Here is a 20,211-nt window from a genome sequence, read left to right as displayed (position 1 = left end):
CGTCCGGCTATACTATTTATAAAAAATATAAAGCTAAAAAGACACCCCTAAAGCTATATACTATTTTTTTAAACCCGAGTATAGCCGCAGCTATACTATTTATAAAAAGGTGGACCCCTAAGCCTAGATATTCGCGCCACGTGTCAATAAGGGACCTGACTTGCGCTAGCGCCACCAAATGATTCTGCGAAACGTGTCCAAACAGTATAGCAGCTATACCCTTTGAATATAGGGAGTTTCACTAAAACACCCAAAATGGGGGTTGAAATTATAAAAAAACCCAAGCACTATTTAAACATATAAACACACCCAAAACCCATCATTACACACACTCAAAATCTATTTATAAACACACCCAAAAAATTGACTTTGAGGTTGATTTTGGGTGTGTTTCTATGTTTAAATAGTGCTTGGGTTTTTTTATAAATACATGTCTAGAATTGGGTTTATTTATAAATTTGTATTAAAGATATTATATTTAAAAGAAATATAGCCGAGCGGCTATACTATTTATGAAAAAAAAACTCTAAAAAAGGAACCCAGTAAAGCCGACCGGCTAGACTCATTTTTATATAAAACTTGAAAATTGAATTCTAATCGATCCTTTTGGACATTGCAAATGAGAACGCCCAGTTGACAAACCGGCGAGGCAATACAAAACCTTCAACGGCCATCTATGAGTTACAAATTGCTAAGAAGAGTTCATACACATACCAACAGGAAAACAAACTACCAGCAAAACTCGTAATAGGATCAGAATTTGTGGCCCATGCTGCACGCATTTATGAGTTACAAATTGACAGACATCCAAGTACACGTGTTTCCATCTCTAAGAGCCCTTAGAACCAAGTCTGTCTTTTCTTTCACCACCTGTTTCATCTGATGCCAGGATCCATTCCATGCAAAGGAACTTACAACACGACTCACCTACCTAATCACTTTAAAGACTAAGGAGAACTTTCGCTGCTGTTTGCAATCTGTCAAAGATCACTGAGCAAAGCAGCTACTTTAGGAAAACACCTACTATCAACAGGCACATGTTTCCATGTGGAATCATCCATAAGAACATGTCACTTTCCATCTTCTCCATCACCATTGCCGTGCCCGCCGGCTGAGCTCCCCTGGCCATCACCACCTGTCCCAGCCTCTGAGTTGTCTTGCTTGCTTCCTCCACGCCCATCGTTTGGACCCCCTCCAGCTGAAGTTGGGCCACCACTACCACCACCAAGTGTGGCTTCAGTATGATGCATGGAAGGCATGCCATTGGCCCCTCCAGCTCTCATTCCCATTTGCCCTTGCATGGCTTGTTGGTGCTGCTGGTGTAGCTGCTGTGCTGCATCATGCATTTGGTGCGGGTTATTGAACTGCAATGGCATCTTTGGGGGGAAAATACCCTGTTGCTGAGCCATTGCTGCTGCCTGAGAATGTTGCATGTAATATCCTGCTTGATGCATAGCAGGATGTGGGGCCATCTGCCAAGTGTTGAAACAAAGATGATAAACATGGATAAAAAGGTAAATCGGCAAACCATGAAGGCATGCTTACTACCCACCTGAGCAGGCACCGTTGGTGCCTGTGGTTGTGCATCAGCAATAGCTGCTAAATACATCAGATTCTTTTGAAGCTGAGCTTGGTACCTAAATCATCAAAAGCGAGCATTAAGGAATAAAAATTTATATCCCGAAGTCATAACATGGAGACCAGCATTTGATATTTATAATTGTCCATTAAAAACAAAAACAACAAGGAGTCAAAACTCAATTAGTTTCTCCACTCAGAGCTGCCAAGTAAACAGAAACAGCATTTGATATTTATAATTCTCTATCTCATGGTCAAGATTGTTACCAAGTAAGTTCATTTGTGACCAATCGTCAATATTTCTGCTTTCATGGTTTTCGCTTAAGTAATGTGTCCACGTTGTCTACTGAATAATATAACAAAAAATTTGTTTCATACTTAATTGAAATAACCGAAGCAAAAATAAATATGTTTTCAAGGATAAATTAAATAGAAGTCGAAGTTCAGCTTTTTAAAGGTTCAGTTTAAATTTTATCGGTGCACTTATTTCTTTATTTTCTTGTTTTGTTTTAATTATTAGATGGAAAATTAAGTGGAGGAGTAAACAAGGAAGGAATCAAATATTACAACAATCTCATCAATGAGCTCTTACGCAATGGTGAGTCATCCCACCTTACATGATCAATAATTTATGCAATAAGATTTACATGCACTCATAAAAAAAAAATCATTTTATCAAACTTATAACTCGCTTTTACTGATGATGCTGTTTATAGGTATAACACTATTTGTGACTCTCTTCCATTGGGATCTTTGCCAAAGTTTAGAAGACGAATATGGTGGTTTCTTAAGCCCTTATACAGCAATCATTTTCAAGATTACGCAGAACTTTGCTATAAGGAATTTGGTGATCGAGTAAAGCATTGGAGCACACTGAATGAGCCGTATACCTTCAGTAACTATGGTTATGCAACTGGGTCCCTTGCGCCGAGACGATGCTCCACTTGGCAACAGCAGCTAAACTGCACCGGTGGAGATTCATCAACTGAGCCATATTTGGTAACATACCACTAGCTCCTTGCTCATGCAGCTGCCATAAAATTGTACAAAAATAGATAGCAGGTACAATTAATTAGTTTGTTGCAACAAGAGAGCGACTACTTTACCTTTTTGTGACTCTAAAACAAACAAACTAAATATTCTTGTGCAGCTGTCTCAAAATGGAGTGATAGGGATAATACTTAATTCACATTGGTTTGAGCCCCTATCGGAAGAAAAAGAAAATAAAAATGCTGCATTACGAACTTTGGATTTTATGTTCGGATGGAAAGTGTATTTCGAATTTGCTTATGAATATAATATTTACTACTTACTATCAAGCAATACATAATATAATGTCAAGTTAATGCTTGAAATTTTTACATTCTTGTAGGTTGGCTGAGCCATTGACAAGTGGTGACCATCCGCAAAGCATGCGATCTCTTGTCGAAAACCGATTACCAAAATTCACGAAAGAACAATCCAAGTTGCTAATTTGTTCATTTGATTTTCTTGGACTAAATTACTATGCTGGTTATTATGCAAGCGATGGACCTCAAAATAACTCTATATACGCAAGCTACACAACAGATGCTGGCGTTAACCTTTCATGTGAGTACAAATTCAAATTTTAATTCAAGCAATTTAAGTTTATAAACTAATTAAATTCTTATATTCATATGTGTTGTGACAGCTAAGCGTAATGGAGTCCCCGTCGGTTCAAAGGTATACATCAAATTACTAGCTCAAGCTTTATGATTTCAACCATTAATTGTTTTGCATTTACAAATGTGACTCTTAAAAATCTAAAAATCTTCAAAGTTTGGTGCAGGGTGCTTTGGAATGGTTAAATGTTTATCCATGAGGAATTCAAGATCTTTTACTCTACACAAAGAAAAAGTATCACAATCCAATCATTTAGATTACCGAAAATGGTATAAAAAAAAAAAATCTAGCCTTAAGTAATTGCATGATCAATGTTTCACATATTTGGTGTGAAACACACACAAGTGGTACAAAGTCTAAATTTAAAACTACATAATGATATATTATATTGTAGGTGTGGATGAGTTCAATGATTCGAAATTATCACTTGACGTACGCATAGAATTGACTACTACAATCGCCACCTTTATTATGTTCAAAGTTCTGTTGAGTAAGTGTATTAACAAATTCATTTATAATATTTATATATATATATATGTATGTATATGGTTTAGCTTTAGATTTTGAGTTATTGATTCATATTATTGACATTAATATATATAATTTCCTCTTCTTCTTTTTTTAGCAATGGTGTCAAAGTGAAGGGATTCTTTTTGTGGACTTTGTTAGACAACTTTGAATGGAGTTTGGGATTCAGTGTTCGATTTGGTATCACCTACATAGATTACAACAATAGGCTTAAAAGATGCCCAAAACTCTCGATACACTGGTTCAAAAGTTTCCTTAAGTAGTATTGAAAACTTCATATCATATTCATCATTCAATATTTGTATTTAATTCAATAATGTGAATTTTATGTATGTACAATAATGCTAGATATTCTAAATTTGTGTACATATAATAATTTCAATTTGAGTCCTTGTATAAGATTAAATTTCCATTCAACCCTTGTGTAAAATTAAACATTGATTTTTAGTCCTTTGATAGGTGTCAACATACGCATAATTATGAAACTCATTTGTTCGTAGTCTTTTGATTGATTGTCCCGAATTTGAGTTATTTATACTAATACTCCGTGATGTTTTTTCGTGATTTTACAAAACTCTCTAAGGTTCTGAAAATTACACTAACACACACTCTAATTGTAAGATTCACAATTTTTTTTATTATTATTTTTTTGCATTTTTATCAATGGAGGAAGGGAAAATTCACAATAAGTCGAACTTGAGCGCATAGTGTCACGGGATGACTTTTTCGGAGTCTTCCTTCCGTGCGGCCTTAGACTTGATCGCCTCTCGAACAAGCTAAGTCAGCCTCCTTCCTACAATACAAGATCGAACCAAGCAAAGAACAATCGCAAGAGCAAGAACAGTAAGAATGCTTAACAGAGTTTGGGAGAATATATGCTTGTATTGCTACTCAAATGCTTTACAAGTTGTGAGGTGAGGATACACAATGTGTCATCCCCCTTATATACTATCCCTATCCCACCTACCACCACAGTAGGTGGGTAAGATACAATGTCACCTACCAACATCTACCAACTACTGTCACCAACTGTAGTCTACCAACTACTATACAACGAATCTGGACATGTGGGCTAAGAGGTCTAGCATGATCAATCCAACGGGTTGGGCCTTGAACATGCGGGCCGTGACATTCTCCCCCACCTAATCCGGTGACGTCCTCGTCGCCGCGGTAGATCCTTCTCGTTCGAATGCTTCGATGATGTCTTTGTACTTCCACAAAGACTCTTCCTTCTCCCAGTTGCCTTCGGACTCTGGCAGGCCCTTCCATTTGACAAAGTACTCAAAGTACCTCGGTACACCCTTGCGTCGCACCTCTCGCTTGGCCATGATGCACTCAACCTCCTTGTCAAATGAAGTCACCATCAAAGGTGGAGCTCGTTTGGACTCTCCACGACTTGGCTCCTCGGGGTCGGCATGGTAGGGCTTGAGATTGCTCACGTGGAACACCGGATGAATCTTCAATCGGGGTGGTAGTTCCACACGGTAAGCAGCTCTTCCCACTGATCGGATGATAGGAAATGGGCCCTCATATCTCCTCAACAACGCCTTGTGTAATTTTCTAGTGGACTTGTGTTGAGAAGGGTTGAGCTTCACAAAGACCATATCACCTGGTTGGAACACAACATCTCGTCTATGCTTGTCCGCCCATTTCTTCATCTTCCGAGTTACCTTCTCCAATTGAGCCCGAGCCAGCTCATTAGTCTCCTGCCACTCCTTGGCTGTTTTGTATGCAGCTGGGCTACTCCCCGTGTAGCCTGACACCACTGTGTTCGGTGTCATAGGTTGTTATCCTGTTGCCAACTCGAAAGGACTTGACCCTGTTGACTCCGACCGCTGCAAGTTGTATGAGAACTGAGCAACATCCAACAACTTTGCCCAATCTCGCTGGTTGGCACTCACATAGTGCCTCAGATTGTCCCACCTTGGAACATAGATCACCTTCCTTGTTGCATAAAGAACACCATCATCGGGCCAAAATCTTCTTGTCTTCCCATCTTTGACAAGCTCCAACAGACTTTGGGAATCATGCAACAAGCCCTCTCGTATCCTCTGCTCCGTGTCATTGAGCTTCCGACTCTTGAAAGCCAATGAGTGTCCATCCTACATGAGTACACCACCAATAGCAGAATCTGATGCATCAGTGTGTACCTCAAATGGTTTGCTAAGATCAGGAAGTCTCAGCATTGGTTCCTCCATAGGTGCCCTCTTCAACTCCTCGAAGGCATGATCCACCTTCCTCTTAGGTGGTAAGGTTTTGGGCAACTCCTTGGGCATGACCTCTGAAAACGCCTTAGGGATTACCTCCATAGCTTTCAGGACGGGTTGGACTTCCTTCTGAACTATATCCATCTTCATAGTTGCAAGGAACATCGGTTCGCCCTTCTTCCAAGACTTTGAAAATTGCATGGCTGACAAGACCTTCGACTCGCCTTGTCGCCTCACCACTGGCACCATGCATGGCATTGCTCCACCCTGTGCAATGCACATAGTATTGTAGAATGGAATGGGAAATGCTTTTACCTCGTCCATGAACTCCATTCCTAGCACGACATCGTAGTCATTCATTGGGATCACGGAGAAGTTAGCTACTCCCTTCCAAGCAGCAATGTGTAGCTCCACACCACGAGCTACCCCATCAATTGGTTTGGCAGTTGAATTCACCGTCTTCATACTGCCTGCTTCCTTCGAGACTCGACACCCAAGTCTCTTTGCTTCCTGCACGGACATAAAGTTGTGCGAGGCACCTGTATCCACCAGGCAACGGGTTGTCTTGCCATTCACCATGGCATCGACGAACATCACACCTTTGGCTTGAACCTGTGGTTGAGCGACTTTGGCCTGCACAGCATTGAAACGGTGAATGGCCCCCATTCTTGCTTCCCTGTCGGCCTCCTCTTCCTTCTCTTGGTTCATAGCATTCAAGGCTTTCTTTTGCGGACAATCCCGCATCATGTGCGCTCCATCGCACAAGTAGCAAGCTAGCTTCGACTTGTCTTTCCCCTTGTCACCTTTGTCATTCTTCTTCCCGGATGACTTGTGACCGTCAGACTTGTCCCCAGCCTTGCTACCCTCTTTTGGCTTGTTGTCTCCCCCACTAGATCCACTGCTATCTTTCTTTCCTTTGAACTTGGAGTCGCCTTGATCCTTCTTCTTGAACTCAACAAGAGACTCGGCTGCAGCAATTGCCTCTGACAAGGTTTGGACATGTCTCCTTTGTAACTCCAGCTTGGCCCAATTCTGTAGGCCACTCATGAAGTACATGAGCTTGTCTTCATCCGTCATGCTAGGCACCTCGAACAATAGGTTGGTGAACATGGCGACATAGTCCTTCACGTTCCCAGTTTGCTTCAACCATCTCAGCTTCTCCTTTGCCTCATACTTGGCATTCTCTGGATAGAAATGCAACATAATATCCTTCTTAAATTCATCCCAAGTCTCAAGTGTAAACGTACCTTGTTCGATCTCCATAGATCGACGACGCCACCACATGAGAGCATTGTCGGTGAGAAACAACGTTGCCGTGTTGATCTTGGGCTCATCATCCTCGAGCTTCAGATACTTGAAATACCTCTCGATATTCCACAAAAATGTGTCTAGCTCCTTCGCCTCCCTCTTCCCATTATAGGATTTGGGCTTGAAAGAATCTAACACCTTTGGTTCCTTCGGAGTCCGGGTCTTGTTCAAGACAGCTTCCTTGCACAAAGCCCAATCTCCTTTCACATCCCTCACCTCCTCACGAAGCGAAGTAAGCTCCGCTAAGAAGTGATCCATCTTGGTTTGGACATCTAGCCGCATGCTGTCCAATGCGGAGTTGAGGGCTCCTTGGAATTGGCCTTGAAGCTCATCCACCACAGCTTCGAAACCACTCTTCGTAAGGACGTCCTCCTCGAGTCGCTGATCAAACTCGACCACGGCCATCTCCATCTTAGAAAGCCGCTTCTCCATCATGGCTACAACATCTCTAGATCGTTCCCTCTTTGATTTGCCCCCACGATCCATATTGACCTTGGACAGATCAGTCTCCACATCGGATCCGCTCTTCGACATGCTTCTTGAATGATTCGAGCTTTCGCTCGATACCAATATCACGGATGACTTTTTCGGAGTCTTCCTTCCGTGCGGCCTTAGACTTGATCGCCTCTCAAACAAGCTAAGTCACCCTCCTTCCTACAATACAAGATCGAACCAAGTAAAGAACAATCGCAAGAGCAAGAACAGTAAGAATGCTTAACAGAGTTTGGGAGAATATATGCTTGTATTGCTACTCAAATGCTTTACAAGTTGTGAGGTGAGGATACACAATGTGTCATCCCCCTTATATACTGTCCCTATCTCACCTACCACCACAGTAGGTGGGTAAGATACAATGTCACCTACCAACATCTACCAACTATGCTTGTAGTCTACCAACTACTATACAACGAATCCGTGTGGGCTAAGAGGTCTAGCATGATCAATCCAACGGGTTGGGCCTTGAACATGCGGGCCGTGACGCATAGGCATGACACTTCGTAAGAATTTTATGTTCAGTGGACGACGAGGACTAGAAGTCCTTAATTAATCCTTACGAAAAATCTAAAATTGATCAAAGATTAAAATAAGAATCGTGGTAAAATTGGAGCGAAATTACAGGGACATATTTGTAATTTCATTTGGTATTTTTGTGCTTCCCCTCCTCTTCTCCATCTCCGACAGTCCAACTGAACCACCCGCGCACGCAGATCTTCAAACCCGCGAGAAAGAGAGAGAGGCAATGGAGCCGGATCAACCGTCGATAAAATTCGGGACCCAAGAGGCGCTCTCGCACGTGGGAGCCCTGACGGATGTGGGGGCAATGACTCGCCTCCTCCACGAGTGCATAGCCTACCAGCGATCCTTAGATCTGGACCTCGACAACCTCCTCTCCCAGCGCACCGACCTCGACAAGCAGCTCCTGAGCCTCCACAGGTCCGCAACGGTCCTCGACATCGTCAAAGCTGACTCCGATCACGTGCTCGCCAACGTCACCTCCACGTGCGACCTCGCCGACCACGTCAGCGCCAAGGTCCGCGAGCTCGACCTCGCCCAATCGCGCGTCAATTCCACGCTCCTCCGCCTGGACGCCATCGTCGAGCTCGGAAACTGCATCGACGGCGTCAAGCAAGCCCTCGACACCCAGGACTACGAGTCTGCCGCCAAGTACGTGCAGCGGTTTATTCAGATTGACTCGGAGTACAGGGACTCGGGCTCCGAGCAGCGAGAGCAGCTTATGGAGTCGAAGCGGCAGCTCGAATCGATAGTCAGGAAGAAGCTCTCTGATGCTGTGGACCAGAGGGAGCATCCTACCGTGTTGAGATTTATCAGGCTTTACACTCCGCTGGGTTTGGAGACGGAGGGCTTGCAGGTTTACGTCGGGTATTTGAGGAAGGTGATTGGGATGAGATCCAGGCTTGAATTCGAGCACTTGGTGGAGCTTATGGAGCAGAACAATCCAATCCAGACGGTCAATTTTGTTGGGTGTTTGACCAATTTGTTCAAGGACATTGTTTTAGCTGTTGAAGATAATGATGAGATTCTGAGAGGGCTTTGTGGGGAAGATGGGGTTGTTTACGCCATTTGTGAACTTCAAGAGGAGTGTGATACGAGGGGTAGTTTGATTTTGAAGAAGTACATGGAGTATAGGAAATTGCCAAAGTTGAGCTCTGAGATTAATGCCCAGAACAAGAATTTGCTTAATGTTGGTGGTGTTGGTGTTGGGTCTGAGGGGCCTGATCCTAGAGAGGTTGAGCTCTTCTTGGAAGAGATACTCTCTTTGATGCAATTGGGTGAGGATTATACTGAGTTCATGGTGTCTAAGATCAAGGGATTTACGAATGTTGACCCGGATTTAGGACCAAGAGCCACTAAGGCTTTTAGGAGTGGAAGTTTTAGCAAGGTGGTTCAGGAAATTACTGGGTTTTATGTCATATTAGAGGGTTTCTTTATGGTGGAGAATGTGAGGAAGGCTATAAGAATTGATGAGCATGTGCCTGACAGTCTCACGACTTCGATGGTCGACGATGTTTTCTATGTCCTGCAGAGTTGCTTACGGAGGGCAATATCCACTTTGAATATCAGCTCTGTGATTGCTGTGTTGAGTGGCGCGAGTAGCTTGTTGAGCAATGAGTACCATGAGGCTTTGCAACAGAAGATGAGAGAACCCAATCTTGGTGCAAAGCTGTTTTTGGGTGGTGTTGGTGTGCAAAAGACTGGGACGGAGATTGCCACTGTTTTGAATAATTTGGATGTCAGTAGTGAGTATGTCCTCAAATTGAAACACGAGATTGAAGAGCAATGCTTAGAGGTAATTGAAATGCTGTAGTTTACTCTGTGCTTTACTTTTCAAGATTTGTGACATGAATAACAACTACACTGTTTAGGCAAGTCTTTGGCTTACATTTTAACTTGCTTTGCATTAGGTCGAAGCCCCAAATCCCCATAACCTTGCATAAATAGTTTTATACAATCCTCCATTTAACTTAAGTTTGTGCCCCTCTAGTGATCGGATTTCCTATAGTGTGAGATTCGTTTTCCAATTGCTTTGTCAGTCTTTGCTAACATGATTAGAACCTACTTACCATAACACTTTACAGTGAGAACTGAACATTTATCCCTAATACTAATAGGATGTGAAGCTTGATGTGGTGCAGACTTAATTTTGAAGAAAGATATGTGGTTTGTATGATCACTTGACAGTGCTGCTTAGTACTCTATTTTTTTTTTTTTTTAAGATTGCTTTGGTAAATTTCATTTTGGATGCTGTCGTCACAGGTTTCTTTATATGGTGGAACTTTATAGTTAAGGTTTTCTTATCTGTTGTCCACTAAGTTGATGGATCATGCCGCTGTTGTATTTTATTTATTCTGCATGATCTGTTGATGTAGCTGTTGCCTTTACTTTCTTAATCCTTTGTATTTTTCTTTTTTCTTTTTTTTTTTTTTTGGTTTACCAAAATTCGAGTGAATGAAGAGTCAAGAGAGCATTGTAACTCAGTGAGACAGATTAGCATTTCTCCAAGCCCCCATTTGTTACTTGTTGCCTATTGATTATTAAATTCAGTAGATATGGAAATAGTCATTAAGAGCTACGTTTTGGTTGTCCAGAATCATAAAATGGCTTCGACGACATGTATAGTAAAAAGTTTTAGTTTCAAGATATCATGCTTGTGTCACCTTCTTGGCTGTAAACTCTAAGTATTTTATTGTCCTTGGTAGGTCACATCTGCCTTGGTGGTTTTGCTTTAATATGATGTTGTATACACTAGCAAATGCACTGGCTATTAATGTTTGGGCTTCTTTTATATCCATCTTGGTCTCTTGGATTCATATTAGATGTTATCATCTGATGTGATCATTCTTTTTGTTGGACTGTAATGTTTTTTTCCCTACATATTGTTTGCTTCTTTATAAAAGGTAATTCCATTATGAGGTATTAACAAAAATGATATCATGTTTATCAGGTATTTCCTGCACCAGTTGATAGAGAAAAAGTTAAGTCCTGTCTGTCTGAATTAGGGGATATGAGCAACACATTCAAGCAAGCTTTGAATGCTGGCCTGGAACAACTTGTGGCAACGGTGGCACCCCGCCTCCGTCCGGTGCTGGATCATGTGGGGACCATTAGCTATGAGCTGTCAGAGGCTCAATATGCCAACAATGAGGTTAATGACCCTTGGGTCCAAAGGCTTCTCCATGCTGTTGAGACGAATGTAGCGTGGCTCCAGCCACTAATGACTGCCAACAATTATGACTCATTCGTACATTTGGTACTTGACTTCATTGTGAAGAGGCTTGAAGCAACTATGATACAGAAGAGATTCAGTCAACTTGGAGGCCTTCAGCTGGACAGAGATGCTAGAGCATTGGTAAGCCACTTCTCTAGTATGACTCAAAGGACTGTTAGAGACAAGTTTGCTCGTCTCACTCAAATGGCGACAATCCTCAACTTAGAAAAGGTCTCGGAGATTTTAGATTTCTGGGGAGAGAACTCAGGACCTATGACCTGGAGACTGACGCCAGCCGAGGTCAGGCGAGTATTGAGTATGAGAGTTGATTTTAAACCTGAAGCAATTTCCGCTCTTAAGTTGTAATCCCCGTCTGAATTGACACTTACCCGCACATTCTTTTGTTGTTTCTCCTTAAGTATCATATCTTCATTCTTATTTTTACCATTTCTTACAATTTTTGTACCAGATTTTTCAGTACTATTTGACCCTCAAACGTGTACATTTTATTTTGGAACTCATACAGTGTAGAAGAGTACTTCGATTATGAATTTTTACCATTCATGCTTCCATTGCCAGCTTTGTAAATTTTTGAAGTTCAAAGTTTGTAAAGAGAGTCGCATACTAGACTTGATATATATATATATATATATATATATATATATATAGGACTATCGCCAGATTAAGCTGAGTGTCAATTTTGTTAATCACGTTTAATTTTGACATAAACTATTTTTATAGTTAGAACTTGACATAAATTTCCCAACTTTTTGGCAAATTACATGTTGGCCCCAAAAAAACATCCAGCAAAGAACAATTGCCGCAATATCAATTTAATATGTTGGATCCGGTGAATGCAAAATTTTGAGAATCATGTGTAGATATAATAAAATTGGAAACAAAGAGCCAACATCCCAACAGGGTTTTGCTTGCCAATACAAAAGAACAAGGATAATTTTAAAATGCGCGGTATAATGACCAAAACTGAAACAACTAACAAACATATTCCTGCTTACAGTAGATAAAGTTGATACAATCTTCTTACGTGACAAAGTAACTGCTAGCAGTAACTAAAAATTAACACCATGCATGTATCTAGGAACACAGAGCTAGCACACGTCGATTGCTAGAGGTCCAACATTGATTAGACATGAGCAGTGCCCTGAGTGAACTTAGGATCTTCACATCTGTAGCTACCATCAGGGCCGATTCCAAAACCCTTTGGATCGGCAAACACATTCTCGAGCAGCTGGCTGCGAGGTGGAAGTGGGCTCTCATCTGCGAACTCAACGGCATCCTCAACCAACTCATCAATCTTCTTATGTATGGCCTTCAACTCTTGTTCAGTGGCCAAATTGTTCTCAAGTATGTATTTCTTTAAGGCTGTGATGGGGTCTCTGGCAGCATAGTGTGCCTTCTCAGCTGCCAAAATAGAACCAAGCATAGTGGTTAATATTTAGCAACTTCAACTCAAAGGAATGAAATGATATGAAAACTAAGAAGTGAACATGCTGGCTGCAAAATGAGATAATTATTTTCTCCAATAGAGTGGGGAGTTCTCCATAATCCAACACAAGTAAATTAAAAATCAGGATATTAGTACTGAAAAGATAAAAATCTAACACAGAAGAAACTATCCACTTAATAGTTCATATAGTGGCTCAAGTCCACAATCCAACGAACAACAAAAAAATCACGATATTAAAACTCAACGCAGAAGAAACTATGAGCAGAAACAGAACCAAAAGGAGTAGGAGACGGAAGCATAGACAAATTTTAATTCGTAAAATGCATAGAAGCAGAAGCATTAACATCTCTCCAAGAATTGAATAAAAAGTCAAAAACAAGGACACATCTAAAAGCAGAAAGACATAATTCAAATACTCACCAGGGTCACGAAGCTCATCGGGATCAGCCAATGAATGTCCTCTGAACCTGTATGTTTCACATTCCACCAATGTTGGCCCTTCTCCTCTCCTGGCCCTTCCAATCGCCTCCTTTGCCACCTCCCTCACCTTCAAAACATCCATCCCATCCACATGAACACCAGGCATACCAAATGCAGGGCCCTTCTTCCAAATTTCTGGATCAGAAGTAGCCCTCAAATGTGACATTCCAATAGCCCACAAATTGTTCTCCACAACAAAAACAATTGGCAATTTCCACAATGCTGCCATGTTCAAACACTCAAAGAACTGGCCATTATTAGCAGTCCCATCTCCAAAAAAGGCCAATGTCACATGATCACAGTCTGCTTGTTTCAGCACTTCCTTCCTATATCTAGAGGAGAATGCTGCACCTGTTGCTACTGGTATCCCTTCACCAATAAATGCAAACCCACCAAGCACATTGTACTCTTTTGAAAACATGTGCATTGAACCACCTTGGCCTCGGCAACAACCAGTGGCCTTTCCAAAGAGCTCACTCATCACCTCACGAGCAGGGACACCCTTACTCAAGGAGTGTACGTGATCACGGTAAGTGCTCACCACAGAATCTTCCTTCTTTGTAAGCTTGATAAACCCAGTTGACACAGCTTCTTGGCCATTGTAAAGATGAACAAACCCGAACATCTTGCCTCTATAATACATCTGAGCACACATGTCCTCAAAAGACCTACCCAATACCATGTCTTCATACAGCTCCAAGCCTTCCTCTTTTGTTATAAGCTAAATGCACAAAGATTGAAAAGGATAGTCTTAGACACTCTTTCATTTCATGAGATAACTAAATCTTTGGGAAACAAAGAAAAAGCTCAGCTGTGTACTTCTAAATCTCTTCAAATTTAATTAGATAGATATACTGACGTTCCATGAACTTGAAAAATAAGACACAAATCAAACTGAATTAAAGCCACCGAGAAACAAAGCTGAAAGTTGGAAGCTTGGAATTTATCTGTTCTGGGTTTTCAATTGTTGGATCAAAAAACTTAAATTAAGCTTGATTAAGTGGAATTGCTCGTAAATCTCAGCTACCCAGTAATTACAAACCCAAGAAAAACAAAATTTGAAATCCAATTCTCTTCTCCTTCCCTTGGCTTACCATGCATGAGAAAAACAAAACTTACCCAGAAAACTAAATCAAGCAATGAACTTTCAGGACTAAAACATTACCAGATTGGTGGATGCATGGACCTTCTTCTCCTTCACAGCTTCGGAGACAGCAACGACAGCGGATCGACGGTGGGCATTCGAGTGACTGGGGTTAGCAGATAGGGAAGTGGGTCGGAAGTTGCGGGTAGATCCGAGAAAAGATGAGGTCTTGGGCAACAACAAGGAGGGCTTGTCATTGGATCTGGGGGTGGCGGTGTTGAGTTGGAGGGGCTGGGCCAAATTGGTGGCAGAGAAGGACATCTCTCCCCTTGATTCAGTGGCTCTGTCTTTGTTTGGGAAGTGATAAAATTGGGATATTGAGAGAGAAGAAATGGAGGAGATGGAAATTGAGGGAGTGAGGGAGAGAAAGTATAAGAGGAGAAGAAGGGGCGGAGAAAACGAAGGAAGGAGGCTTGGAAATAACCGCCTGATCAAATGGGAGGCCAACCAACAACTCAACCAACTACTTGTTGTGTTGTTCTTACTTCTACAATTACTTCTAGTTTTTGCCTCGCCTGGCTAATTATTTTGTGTCTTTAGGCTTTTGGCCTTGTAAACTCCTCCGACGCGAACATTTTGTCTCCAAATTATTTTTCCTAGACAGTTGGGTTTATCTTTCATTCATTTATTTATAGTGTCAAAATCATCTTAGTGCAATGGTGTTTTATTTTTATTTTTTAATAATGGTTTTAAGTGGATTTTCTTTGTGTTTACAATGCCACATATTGAATTTGGTTGTTGATTGAGTGCTTCATACAATATGGTTCTCAAGGAAATGCAATTTGATGTTTTAATCAATTCCATTGGTTAATGATGAATATGACTCTCATGCATTTTAATTTTTATCTTTTAAAGGCATGTATGCGTTCTATTTTATATATATAAACTATGGATAAGAATTGAATTGAGTGCAGAATGAGACATCCATTCTAGTTAACTTGATATACACATTCTATTTGATACACTAAATTATGCACACAAGCATTTTAGAGGAGTTAGTATGCATGTCTCACAAAAGAGGTGCTTCATTTATGATTTCTTCACCTATGTAAAGAGGTGGAATGTGACCAAAATAAAGAGACATTTCAAAATAATAATAAATGTCACACTTTTTTGGTGTCAAACATAATACAAGTCACTTTATTTTTGTCAATTTATGTGAAATTATAAGATAATGATATTGAGTGTGCCCGACCAAAACAAATAAAATTTGAGCTTGACTTAGGTTGTATAGAGTGGCATTATTTTACTTCACATCATCACTACTAATTTTAACAAACAAACAAATATTTTATTGTTTGAAATTGGTTTACCAACACCTTCCCTTTTTGAGTTTACGATGCGAAAAATAAAATTTAAAGGAAAAAAATCATGAACAAAACAGTTTTGTCTTTTTTATGTTTCATTATTTCTGTCGTCACCCAAATCCTCCATGTGACCATGTGGACAAGGCTGAGTTCCAACGTGTCATAGGATGAGGACCGCAAACCCTTTTGGTCATTTCAGTTGATATTCATTTCATTTAAAATTATATATTTGAAACCTTTAGCACCAAAGGGGTCCATAGCTCAGTGGTAGAGCATTTGACTGCAGATCAAGAGGTCACCGGTTCGAACCCGGTTGGGCCCTCCCAATTTCGAAGTTTTTTTTGAAAACTAAGTTGGGCCCATTCATCCCACCCCAAGCCCATCCATAGTCAGCCCACTTTCGGTCCATTTCTTATTTATTCTGCTCGAAATTGCAAACCATCTCAACTCTTCAGTTCCAAACAAGGAAGAGTAAAACTACTGTCACAACCGGCTATCGCTCGCCGTTGCCTCTCCAGAAATTGAATCCCCAAATCTATTCGGCCGAATCAAAATCCCTAACGCTAATTCCCTAGTTGACGTCGTCGCTCGCATGACACCTCTGTCGATTTAGTAAAGAAAAGGTAAAGACTGGCTTTGGCAATACATTTCTAATTGGTTGAAAATTTGACTTTTGGAAGAGACCAACGATTTGGTTTTCAATATTCTGTGTCAAAATCAAAAGTCGAAAGCTTTGGGCTTTTTCTTTCTCATTCTTTTCTCTTTTCTCTCCAGAACTCGAAGCAGAGGATAATGACGATTGGAGGCCTGCGCTAAAGGGTGTTTGGGATGTTCTACATTACGGTTCAAAGCACAAATCGCTCGGTTCAAGGCAGGGTTAATCTTCTTTATGTTAAATCTTATACTTAATATATTTTAGAACTTCAATTCAAATATTGTGGGTCTATGAGTGATTCTCTGGACTGTAACCTCCAATCATGTAGTTGCTAATTGGGTCTGATATAACTTTTGTTAACTTTGTGTTCTTCAATCTTGAAGCAGCTATCTGGGTTGATTACCTTACCCCTTTAGAAAAGATGCATTTTGTCGTATGTTTTCTTGGAAGTCACCTTCTTGGTGGAACAGAGATGAAGATAGATAGCAATAAAATGGCTAATTAGGTGCTAAGATAATGGAATTTTATCTCTGTTTCAATATAAGGGTACTGAAAGGTAGGTCATACGTTAGAACTGAAATACTTGGAGAGAGGGATGCTGATCTCTGTTAACAACTAAAACTTAGCAATTGAGTCTTAGAGACTCCTTAGTTATTGCCACCTTTATCAATTTTGTTCGTACTAATTGAGTTTCACATGTTAATGGAGTTTCAAAAATGTTGGATAAATGGTTTGATGTATGTAGTTGAGTATCATGTTATGCTGTAAGTGTTTATTCCACAACACGAGAAGCTGCAAGGTCTGCAAGTTAGTAGCATCCCAGTTCCCTTTAGGTTCTGCTTGATAGATTGCTTTGGGTCCCTGTGCTGTGATATTGGCATATTGATTTATTGTTTTAAAAAGCTTTCTCCTGTTTGATATAATTCTTTGGTCTTGTATTTTAAACTCTAAGTTCTAGTTTCGGAAGATAGAGATATATGGTTCCTTTGTTTAGGTGAAACATATTGCTCCACAAGGTTCCAGAGTCCGACAAGAAAGAGAAACTTGAATCAGAATTGTACTTTTATGAGATGTTGGAACAGAGATTTTTATTGTACGAATGCTACTCCTTTCTAGACTCTCTAGTTTATGTCTGGTGTTGCAAGACTCTAGTTTTGGCTTACTCTTTCATTTCTTCTTGTTTAAATAAAAATTGTCATATCCTGTAATTATTTTGATTTCATAATCCTTTTTTTCTTCTTTCTGAGGACCTCGTATCTTGTGCTTTTTCTTGCATGAATCTTAAGATGCTTTTTCGTGCATGAATCTGGTATTTTCTTTGTTCTTGCTTATCTAGTGTTCATACACACATGCATGAAATTACCTTTGGAGTTTTTCTGACCCTGTTGTATTTGTGAATCGCAGCACTCATTCTCAGAATAATGCGTAGCTGTGGAAATGGCTTCATGTGGGATTTAGGGTCTGAGCGTTCTAAGTGCGCCCGGTTCAAACAATTTGGGCTGGCTCTATTAGCCTAGGCACTGGAGCAGATCAGGTTAAATTTTCAGCAGCCAAGAACCATTCTACCATGCAAGTCATAGAGCACAAACAAAAAAAGTAGCAAAAGTATACCATCCTTTTGAAAAAAAACTAGCAAAAGTATTCTACCATCTCTCTCTCTCACGAAACCAGCGGAGGTATAAACCGACTCTCTTTCTCATTCTCCATTGCTGATTGAGCTGTTTCTCTTAGTCACAATTTTTCTCTTTTTGATTTTATGATGAAAGATTTGGGTAGCTTTGGTTTTGTCTGACTTGGGTGGTCTATTTCGGATGTGGGCGAGTTTGATTTAGGATTACCCAGAAATTTTTCCCGGTTTATAATTTTGTTTGATCTTGGCATCTTCTTGTTTTTCCAGTTTTGGGTGGATCAAGTTCGTTAAACGATTGCTTCAATAAATTTTATTTATAAATTCAGAGAGCCTGTTTATGTTTCTAAGAAAGTGTAGATTTTGCAGCTTTTTGAGCAGCTGAAAACAAAGAAAACAGGATGGTTCTGTAGCAAAGCAACATTGGGGCTCCTTTATACAGCAGCTTCTAGCTCGCTACTTTTGTTTCTGAATTCTGTTGGTAAGTGTCCTTTTTCTTTTAATTAATTTTGGTTCTCCATGCTGTGAATGTTTGCCCTTTGGCTTATATGGTATTTCTGTTATTTATCAAGTATGTAATATGTTCAATTTCTTGTTGGTAGAATGCTTTGAGGAAACAAGTGAATCCCAAAATGCTGCAACCCCAAATTGTACAATCCCCAGCTAGGTTAGGCATAACAAACCCCACTTCACCCTCTCTTCAAAACCCTACCCCTCCGAAACTCCCTTCACAGCAACCCAGTCTCTCCCCAACCCTTCTCTCTCTCCTCGCACCCCTCCCTAGAGCCCAATCCCTTCTCATCCAAATGGCCTCCCTTGCCTCTAAACTCTTTGACGTCTCGCCGAATCGATCCCTTTGGCTCAATGCATTCCGTGGGTCCTTCCCGACCTTTCTTTCTTCCCAATCCCAATCACTGCCCTCAACCGCACCTGACTCTTCTCCTTCCTCCACCAAAGAGATCCTGTCCCAGTTCACTGCCCTTCAAACCCAACTCTTTGAGGCTGTTGCTGAACTCCAAGAAATTCTTGATCTTCAGGATGCTAAGCTGAAAATTGCACGCGAAGTGCGGTCCAAGGATGCTGCACTTCTTTCTTTTTCCAAGAAACTCAAGGATGTCGAGCAGGTTCTTGATAATCTTGTTGATGATTACTCTGATTTTAGCCACCCCAAACGGACAAAACAGGAGGATGGTGCAGAAGATGATTCTTCATGCACCACCACCACTGTTGCATCTCAGTTGAATTTATCAGATATTTTATCATATGCCCACCGGATAAGCTACACAACCTTTGCACCACCAGAATTTGGGGCTGGACAAGCTCCTCTTCGTGGGGCACTCCCGCCTGCCCCACAGGATGAGCAAATGCGTGCTTCTCAGCTATCCAATTTTGCAAACCTTGATGTTGGTTTACCTAAGACAGTCGAGAGGGAGGAGGAAACAATTCACACAATATTAGAGGCCCCGTGTCCTGAGCCAACAGAAGCCAATCAACTTCCCAAGCTGGGTGCACTCCAGGGTCTACTTCCTCCAAATATCACGGTTCCGTCAGGTTGGATACCAGGGATGCCTGTGGAGTTGCCAAGCGATGTACCTGTGCCCCCACCTGGATGGAAGCCTGGGGACCCAGTGCCTTTGCCCCCACTTGGATCTGCTCCAGCTCCCAGGGTCGAAGAGCAACAATTACGGCCTAATGCTCATCAACCATTACCTAGAGCACCAGCGACAATACAGGTTCAGCATGTTCAGCTGGATATTCCGGACCAAGACGATGATAGTAGTGATTATACTAGCGATGATGCAAGCTCAGAAGATGAGGATTGACAGTCAGCTATGGTAGTGCGGAGAATTTTACGCGATTCCCTTTCTGTCTTGATGTATATGCAGCAACTTTCTAGTATCTACTTGCATTTCCTTTGAATCTCAATGCGGGCATTTCCTTCTCATTTCGAAGTTGGTGAATTTTGTTTGGCTTTACTTTTCAACAAGTTGATTGGTGAATCTAATTGTGCATTGGCAATCTTTGAACTTGAAGGAG

General features: G+C 41.0%; 4 protein-coding genes, 1 non-coding gene and 2 pseudogenes across 8 annotated transcripts; 4 read left to right on the top strand and 3 right to left on the bottom strand.

The window, feature by feature from the left end:
• Positions 1 to 565: 565 nt before the first annotated feature.
• LOC103332218 (GRF1-interacting factor 3-like) lies at positions 566 to 1,638 on the bottom strand. Its single transcript, XM_016794281.2, has 2 exons — positions 1,553 to 1,638; positions 566 to 1,472 (listed from the first exon to the last, which is right to left on the bottom strand). Exons 1-2 carry the CDS (start codon positions 1,607 to 1,609, stop codon positions 1,071 to 1,073), a joined length of 459 nt encoding a protein of 152 aa, XP_016649767.2. The 5' UTR covers positions 1,610 to 1,638; the 3' UTR covers positions 566 to 1,070.
• Positions 1,639 to 1,823: 185 nt separating this feature from the next.
• Positions 1,824 to 4,013, top strand: LOC103332219 (beta-glucosidase 12-like; annotated as a pseudogene).
• A 596-nt stretch (positions 4,014 to 4,609) lies between these two features.
• On the bottom strand, positions 4,610 to 7,799 carry LOC148917370 (uncharacterized). The gene is made up of 3 exons (XM_089052415.1): positions 5,857 to 7,799; positions 5,652 to 5,766; positions 4,610 to 5,537 (listed from the first exon to the last, which is right to left on the bottom strand). The coding sequence occupies exons 1-3, from the start codon at positions 7,797 to 7,799 to the stop codon at positions 4,893 to 4,895; spliced, it is 2,703 nt and encodes a 900-aa protein (XP_088908541.1). The 3' UTR covers positions 4,610 to 4,892.
• A 616-nt stretch (positions 7,800 to 8,415) lies between these two features.
• Positions 8,416 to 12,063, top strand: LOC103332129 (conserved oligomeric Golgi complex subunit 4-like). The gene is made up of 2 exons (XM_008234824.3): positions 8,416 to 10,074; positions 11,230 to 12,063. Exons 1-2 carry the CDS (start codon positions 8,506 to 8,508, stop codon positions 11,857 to 11,859), a joined length of 2,199 nt encoding a protein of 732 aa, XP_008233046.2. The 5' UTR covers positions 8,416 to 8,505; the 3' UTR covers positions 11,860 to 12,063.
• Positions 12,064 to 12,355: 292 nt separating this feature from the next.
• LOC103332130 (pyruvate dehydrogenase E1 alpha) lies at positions 12,356 to 15,188 on the bottom strand. The gene is made up of 3 exons (XM_008234825.2): positions 14,607 to 15,188; positions 13,382 to 14,162; positions 12,356 to 12,915 (listed from the first exon to the last, which is right to left on the bottom strand). The coding sequence occupies exons 1-3, from the start codon at positions 14,844 to 14,846 to the stop codon at positions 12,638 to 12,640; spliced, it is 1,299 nt and encodes a 432-aa protein (XP_008233047.2). The 5' UTR covers positions 14,847 to 15,188; the 3' UTR covers positions 12,356 to 12,637.
• A 954-nt stretch (positions 15,189 to 16,142) lies between these two features.
• Positions 16,143 to 16,214, top strand: TRNAC-GCA (transfer RNA cysteine (anticodon GCA)). Its single transcript has one exon. It is a non-coding gene; the product is annotated as a tRNA-Cys (tRNA).
• Positions 16,215 to 17,951: 1,737 nt separating this feature from the next.
• Positions 17,952 to 20,119, top strand: LOC103332133 (mediator of RNA polymerase II transcription subunit 4 pseudogene; annotated as a pseudogene). 3 transcript variants are annotated; one of them, XR_016127256.1, is made up of 3 exons: positions 17,952 to 18,081; positions 18,544 to 18,655; positions 18,777 to 20,119. The product of XR_016127256.1 is annotated as a mediator of RNA polymerase II transcription subunit 4 pseudogene, transcript variant X3 (transcript). The 3 variants fall into 3 exon arrangements; XR_016127254.1 differs by having other exon boundaries at positions 17,952 to 18,223; XR_016127255.1 differs by having other exon boundaries at positions 17,952 to 18,223; positions 18,535 to 18,655.
• The last annotated feature ends 92 nt before the right edge of the window (positions 20,120 to 20,211 follow it).

This window comes from Prunus mume, linkage group LG5 (assembly GCF_029339155.1).
Source record: "Prunus mume cultivar Tortuosa linkage group LG5, ASM2933915v1, whole genome shotgun sequence".
NCBI lineage: Eukaryota > Viridiplantae > Streptophyta > Magnoliopsida > Rosales > Rosaceae > Prunus > Prunus mume.
Note: the sequence above shows the minus strand (reverse complement) of the source record. Positions and strands in the feature narration are given on the sequence as shown.